General features: G+C 32.1%; 1 protein-coding gene across 1 annotated transcript; it reads left to right on the top strand.

Annotated features, from left to right (window-relative positions):
• The first annotated feature begins 5,042 nt into the window (after window positions 1-5,042).
• Window positions 5,043-7,899, top strand: LOC114737354 (transcription factor bHLH112-like). The gene is made up of 7 exons (XM_028925276.1): window positions 5,043-5,602; window positions 5,699-6,191; window positions 6,946-7,032; window positions 7,170-7,235; window positions 7,399-7,464; window positions 7,570-7,623; window positions 7,741-7,899. The coding sequence occupies exons 1-7, from the start codon at window positions 5,250-5,252 to the stop codon at window positions 7,897-7,899; spliced, it is 1,278 nt and encodes a 425-aa protein (XP_028781109.1). The 5' UTR covers window positions 5,043-5,249.
• The last annotated feature ends 122 nt before the right edge of the window (window positions 7,900-8,021 follow it).

Below are 8,021 nucleotides of genomic sequence, written 5' to 3'. Positions count from 1 at the left end.
GAATTTCGGTAGCTAGTTAGGAGCTGGAGTTAAGAATTGATTTATGTATTGCATGGATTAGCTTGATTAACTTATTAAACTCATTTAATCAACAAGAAGTCAAACTTAAACATTTGATGCTTATCTCATTAAACTTGACTGTAACACACACCACACACACAACATTATTGTTGAGTCATTCGTGAGGTCACCATCAATCCACACCCAAATATGGGATGCATGGTTTAAGTCACTTACCCTAAGCAAAAGATTAATGTTTTCTGTTTATGTGGTTGACTCGATCACCAAATTAAAAAATGATCTAAAAAACAAATGAGTAGTCTTAACTAATTAATATCATAATCATAGTATATATTAAACACTAATCAGTCAGAGATCATATATATATATATATATATATATATCAAATCCCAAGATTTGGATTAAGTTGTTTCAGATTCGTGCAGAAAGATTGTAACCAAATGAATCCTTCCAAAGTATCTATATAAACGTTAAATGTGTCAATAATACATAGTTGGTCCTCATCAAAAGATGGATAGGAAATTAAACGGCAGTTCCACCATTAAACAAAAAACGTGTTGCTTATTTTATCATGGTTTTTGACCAAATCTTTTTAATATTATATATCAGTGGTTCAACAGAAATTCATGCATGTATATATAAAATAAATATTTATCGATCCACCATGCAAAAAATGAAGATTGCGATAATCCACCAACAAGCAAACAAATTAAAGCATAATTAAACACTGCCATATTAATTAATCACCTTTTAATTTCCAAAACCAGTTCTATTATATATACCATAACTACTGCTTCGGGTCCTATCTACTTAAACACTGCCATATTTCTCGTGTGTCCGTGTGTGTGTCTGCATATATATGATTTGTTGACTTTTGTTTATACACAAATATAATTATCTTAATTTATTTGTCTTTCAAAACTTTGTAGTGGCTATAAGTTACCCATATGGATAATTTTCTTTTGTTTTTTGTTTTTCAAAAGGAGCAGTTTACCTTCTACGGGATTGGGGTATCAGGATCTGTACGAAAGTTTGTATCTTCTTGAGAAATAAATCAGTTTGGATTCTGCTGTTTAATTCTGAAAAATCCAACATAAATAAGTCAACATATTTTATTTATATTCGAAATTTTTGATTAAAAAAAAACAAAGAGGATATTCAAATGCCAAGTCCCATTGAGGGTTTGACTTCATAGTCTTATTTCAGGTTAATTAGACATGGTTTTTATTGTATGATACTACTAGAGTTTGAGAAATCAATCATGCTATTCGTAATATTTAATATTTGTTTTTTTGTAAGTAATTAATTTACTATATTTAATGTATTATTGACTCTTGTCAAGGGCTCATTTAAAAAAATTATTAATTCTGTGCATATTTATTTAGTACATACAGTATTATTATAACTCTCTCTTAACTAATACGAGTATTTTTTTTAAAAAAAAAAAAATTTAAAGGGCGGCGCCTTATAAGACAAAGGGAGACACCATGATATGGAGTGACTAGCGAGAGAGAATGCTTTTATAAATTACTTTATAAAGTATGAGTCAATGGTCTCCTCTGTAAAACCCTACCATTGCCAATAAATGAACCATATTAATTAATTGGATGAGATTTCAGTTTCATTCCTCAAAGCCAATCATAAAATGGCTTCGCCTCTCTTTGAAATTAAATATCTCACTCTGAAATCGACATTTACGGGTACACGTATTTCTTTTATTTTCTTTTTCCCAACACTACGTATTTCACATATTTCAGTCAATTACATGTGTGTGATTGTGTAATATTTACAATACAAAATTCAAATAAAGTTGTGCACTTGGTATTATTTATAAAAAAAAAATAATGAACGGCTTATCTCAAATTCTATTTAAAAGTAAGGGCCAACAATCAATACATCTAATTAATTATAAAAATGGGCGGCGAAAGTGAGTGGATCAATGGAATTGCTAGTAAAGAATAATTAGCTAAAACTAATTAATTAGCAAATGATGGCATATTTAGGCATAAGTACACTAGAATATTGCATAATCATTTCTCTCATCTATCCCTATTACACTAATGTTATTTTATAATATTCAACTTACTTTTGGACTCATCCATTAATACTTTAACCATCTGGTCGCATCCCACTGAATTAAATAAGCAATTGATTTAATCCTGACCTGAACTTTTCTATGCCATTCTTTCTTTTTCCTTTTCATTATTTTTTTTAAAAGTTTTGTTTCTTTGGCCTGATGATTCAATTTGACTCATTATTGTTGGTGTGTATCCCAGTGGAAACAGTTTCTTTAGTTCATCATGGAGTTGAAGAATGACTTCTGGGAATTAAATGTATATAATAATACACCTCATGTTATACTGATCAACTGGTTCTGGATCGTTGTGTTCAATGGCCTAGTTCAACTAAAGTTTAAATTCCAGAATATGTTAGTTTTCTAAAAACATTTATTTGAGTTTCTTTCTTGTACATAGTATAAGTCAGCTCATTAAATTTATTATATGAAAGCTAATTTATTGTTATGTAAACTGTTATATGTCTAAAAAGTATGATATATATATTAAATAGGCTAAAAGGTTAAAAATTATTAAATTTTAAAGCAGAGCTAATAAGTTTGAAAGTTATTCTTGGATTTAGTGAAATATGTGGAAGTGTACTGTCGTGTCTCATAAAAAGGACTAGAGGAGGATATAATCTTATCATTTACATCATATATTAGAAATATACATTTATTCCTTAAAATATTTAAATTCTGCAAGTTATAAAATAATGTTATTCATTTGTGAAAAATCTCCGCATAAAACTAATTAGTGAGGAACCATTTGATAGCGCTTTAATTTGTGAAGATAACACAAGAACAATCCACCCTGTCAGAGAGACAAACAAAGACGAAGATGTTCCACTACATATTGAATGACATAATTATCGTTGACTACAATAAGCTGACCATTACCTATTTTCCAACAAAAAAGTTTTTTTAAAAAAAAAGAGCTTACCATTACCAACAACCCACAAGCTGGGTTTTTTCACACATTCTCCCATTTTAATTTTTGATTAAAAGGTCAAAATGGATAGGTCATATATATAGGGTAAAATTTCTAGTCCAGAGACATTTGTGCAATTTTAACAAAATTAGAACATTATGGGCGTGCGCGCATACACACAAATATATAATGTTTGGAACATTATAAAGGATGGAAGAGAGCAGGTATATTCTACTTGCAACAATGTTTAAGAGAAAATTCAAAATGGAAGCAATAGATATGACTTGAAGATGATGATTGCTTTGGTTTACGAAATAACAATTTTTAACCAATGGAGGATAGGTTTAGTAAAAGTAGTCAGTTTCTTACAACATAACGAACTAATATTTAAATTTTTATTAAGAGATATGCTAACATTTAATATCTGATAATGCCTCAAATATTGTCTCTAATAAAAAAATATCTATACATAGCCAAAAGAAAAAATGACAATTTTAATTTTATGAAATGACATCAAAATTTAATGACAACTAACATAATATAAAATTTGATCCCCTGCCTAAGCTCCTACAACTAACATAATTATACGTCCATCCTCGCATATGACCGAACAAAAGCACACCAGCACACCCCTAGCTTACTTATATGTCATTTTTCTTGGAATAAATAGGGGTAAGTAAACAATATTAAGGAAGTTAATTAACTAAGTAGTTACAATTTTAAATTTTTTTGTTTTGGGTTAAAATGGAAGTAGATGTGAAAATAATAGAAGAAGGGGATTTTAGAGAGTGGAAAATAAATAAAACGGGGATTCTAGAAGGGTCATGAGGTATGACATGAGCAACTTTATTGGGTGCACCTGTTGTGCATGGGAACATTTTGTAAACACAAGAGGACGCCCATGTTGTTCCAAAACACCTTCCACTACTTGGTCCCTCCTCCCTCCATCCATGCCTCTTCCCAATTCCTATCCTCTCATATGTATGTATATATACTTAGTTATTCTCACTTAATAATAATATAAATATTTGTTATTTATTCTCATTATTCTCTATGTAACACGGGAACGTGTATGGACGACGTCGGCTAACTGTGCTTTCTGAATCCAACAGGTCAAACTTAACTTGATTTTCTCTTCACATTTTTAAATATATAATTTGTTTTTTCCCCACTTATTCTCCAACTCAATTATATGTTGTGAATATTGCTGGATATACAATGATACTTGGTGAGACTCAACGGTTACTGAATTTGACTTTAAGCATTTTGCAACTCATTAACTCGTTGACCGCAATCGAATGTAGTCTCCATTGGTTGAAAATATTTGACCCATCATTTCTTACTGCCCTCAATTGATTATTAATTTATTGAAAATCAATAACACAATATATAATATTTATCAATGCATGCCCCTCAACGATACTCGATGTCTAATATAAAATTGATGAAAAATTACATTATTTATAATTTATAATAAGTTGTATGGCTCATGTTAAATTTTGTAAAATATACAAAACTCAAACCTATAGCAATCTAGTATCTCTCTCTTTCTTTCTATATATATATAATCTGAAATTTAAAAATATAAAGTGACTTTTATCTATTCGGTATGAGGATCGTGATTGATTGGTACTCTAGGAGGTCCAGGAAGGTGAACATTTGGACCATTAAATGGTCCTCAAGTTTCATCTCTACATCGCAAGTTTTGATCTCTTTTCTTTTCATATATAATTAGTTCACAATTTAATCTTTGGGCTCAAAAAGTGGGGGGAAAGTTAGCTAATACTCATCTAAAATAATTTTTATACATAAGGCTTAGCCGTTGGATTTTTAATAAAATCAAGACGCGTCATTGAAAAAAATTAATATCGGGTCATTATCACTTTTCATCATCAAACATTCCTTTGTATGCAAGGAACACAAATTGTCCCCAAGAAAATGTTCTGAAACTCCTAAAATCATTATTATAATTACAATTTTAACCAGAAGACAAGAGAGAATTAGAATTGGATTCATAATTCTGAATTCTGCCTCTCTCTTTTCTCACTCCTCGTTTGGTAGAGGAAAAAAAATAAATATTCTCAAGCCTTGTGTCATTTGTCCAATCATGCCCTTACTATATAATAATGTCAACCAGGTTCCGGTAATATCCACTTTCCGAATCCTTCAAACCGTTTCACATATATAAAACTCTAATCCCTCCCTACCCTAACATCAAGCCGAGATTCTACATACCAAGAAGCCATGGCAGAGGAGTTTGAAGCTGCTGGGATTTATGGTGGAAATTGGTGGAACATGAATACTTGTTCATCAAGAAGTGTGTTCCCTCTCATCACTTCATCTTCATCATCATCATCACTCTGTTCTATTGCAGCAAATCAAGATGGAGGCAACTTTAGTTGCGCTTGGCAAACTGATAGTCTCGTGGATCTCAAGTCGCCTTTAGTTTCTCATCATCATCATGATGCTCTGGGTTTTCTAGTTCAGCAGAAGCAAAACCATCAGAATGAATCATCACCTGATGCTTCTGAAAATAATGGAAAAATATTGATGGATTCCTCCTTGGGCTTTTCCAACTGGAATAACCACTCTTTACTGTAAGTTTATATCAGTCTTTTCCTCCCAGAAATTCTAGTTTTATAATATCCTCATATATCTTCTCAATAAATTAATTATGCTGTTTTTGTTGCTAGTGGGAGACCAGAAAGCAATTTCGAATCTGTTCTTGAAGAAGAAGGTGGAGTAGATTCTTCGAATTCCGAAATGAAAACCATGAACCAAGAATTTGCCTTAGATCATCGTCAACAGAATCTGAGTTCTGCCTCATATGGCTATGGCCTGTGTGATGAGCACAATCCTCTTCATCATTTTCAACCACAGCCACAGCCAGAGGGCTCGCTTTTCACCAACCCTTCTTTGGCTTATAGTTATAGTTCAGCCAATCAAGCCTCGCCAAGTTGGTCCAAAGCCTCTGATCACTTTTTGAACCCTTCAATGCCAAAGCAGCAGCTGGGTGGATTCCACTTTTCAAACGACAATGATAATAATAATTCTCCTTTTTGGAATAATTCTTCAGCTGATCATCGAGCACTTGATGACGTACCAGCACCACAAGTGATTTTTGCTTCATCCCCACAATCTCAAACTTTTGAACACAAACCCAGTTGCTCAGCTCTCTTAACCAAGGTATTTAATTCATTATACCTATATATATATATATATATATATAAATATTCCAGTTACAGTGGTTATTATACTGTCTAGGGTAAAGACATGAGTTATTGTCTTTGTTCCTCAAAGACGTTAACAAAACATTTAATGTATTTCTTGAAATACTCACATTAGCGTACATCATTTTAGTATTTTGTTATATAGTATGTCATAGTAACAACTGAATATATACACGAAGCGACAGATACTAGAGTTTTAGTTACGCATAATCACGATATATATATATATATATATATATTCATCCATTAAAGAGCTTAATTAAAGAGAGAATTACAATAGCGTCTCATACCAAAAAAATAACTATAAAAAGTTTCAATGGCAAGTGAGGAATTGTCATTTTTTACTCTGAAACTTATCATTATAGGCGTTGAATTGTCATTGGACTTTATATTAATTATGTTGCATTCTTAAGACTTTTTTGTAGTTCTTCCTTAATAAAATGGAATACATTCTACAAAGTTGATATGACATTATTAAGTTTTCACATTCGGAGGGAAAAAAAAAGCTGGGATGAAGTGCATCTTTTGAGAATAAAAATATCAATTCACTCATTGGTATTTCAAAAAAGTTTTCTACGCGGATCACAGCTAATATTATAGCTGAGAATATTTGTGGCGCCGTACAAGTTCGTAGTTATATGTCAGAATCTGATTTCTTGGCTATGTCTTTGTAAACTTGCATAACAACCAAACGGCAATCCATTTTGCAGCACAAAAGAGAAGAGGCTCCTGTTAGTGAACCAGCTGCATTCAAAAGGCCCAGAATTGAAACTCCATCCCCACTGCCAACTTTTAAGGTATACTTTATGTGATGTGTGTGTGTGTGTACATATATATATTCGAAGCTTTTTTGACTCTTCAGACGAAGATGAGATGGTTGAGGTTTATTCAGTTTTGATCGTAATAATAAAACCAAGTTGATACGTATGGACAGGTTCGGAAAGAAAAGTTAGGGGACCGAATCACAGCTCTTCAGCAGTTGGTTTCACCTTTTGGAAAGGTGAGTTTTTTTCCTTTTTCTCTGTTTGTTTCCTTTCACCTTTTTTCCTCCTTCGCCTGTATGCTATGAGACAGGATTTGGATCTTTATTTTATTATATATGCCTACGTTGATTTTAAGAAGATCTCACCCAAATAATATCATATTCTTTTTTATTTTTATAGACTGACACAGCATCAGTTCTTCACGAAGCCATCGAGTACATCAAGTATCTTCATGATCAAGTCAGCGTGCGTTCCCATGACTTTGCTTCAAACAAAACCCGAATTCATTGATGCATTAAAATAAAATAAAAAATTAAATTCTGATATGAACTATCCCCTCTTGAATTTCAGGTTTTGAGTGCTCCATATTTGAACAATGACAGACCTGCTGCCCAACACTATCAGGTGCTTCAATATTAAAGCTTATATATCATATCTATATAATCAGAAGTTCAAACCATATTTGTAGGGTAGATATATGCTTAAACGAAAATTAAGTTTTTTTTCTTTGATTGGGGTTAGGGTTGTGAAGAGAAAGAATCAAAAGGGGGAAAGCAAGATTTAAGAAGCCAAGGGTTGTGTTTGGCACCGATATCGAGCACCTTCTCACTTGCTAACTATGAGATGATGGCTTCTGAGTTATGGACGCATGCATATGGAGGAGCTTTCATCATCAGGTAGATATAGAGAGAGAAGATCAATAATCACACCCCAGAGTAGAGAGACTCTTCGGAATCTCCTAAAGTACACATATATTTCGAAGTGGGAAAGAAAAGAAAATAATTAAGTGATATAAGTTATGC

Source organism: Neltuma alba, unplaced genomic scaffold (assembly GCF_004799145.2).
Source record: "Neltuma alba isolate B1F8T4 unplaced genomic scaffold, ASM479914v2 tig00013434_pilon, whole genome shotgun sequence".
In the NCBI taxonomy this organism is placed as follows: Eukaryota; Viridiplantae; Streptophyta; class Magnoliopsida; order Fabales; family Fabaceae; genus Neltuma; species Neltuma alba.
Note: the sequence above shows the minus strand (reverse complement) of the source record. Positions and strands in the feature narration are given on the sequence as shown.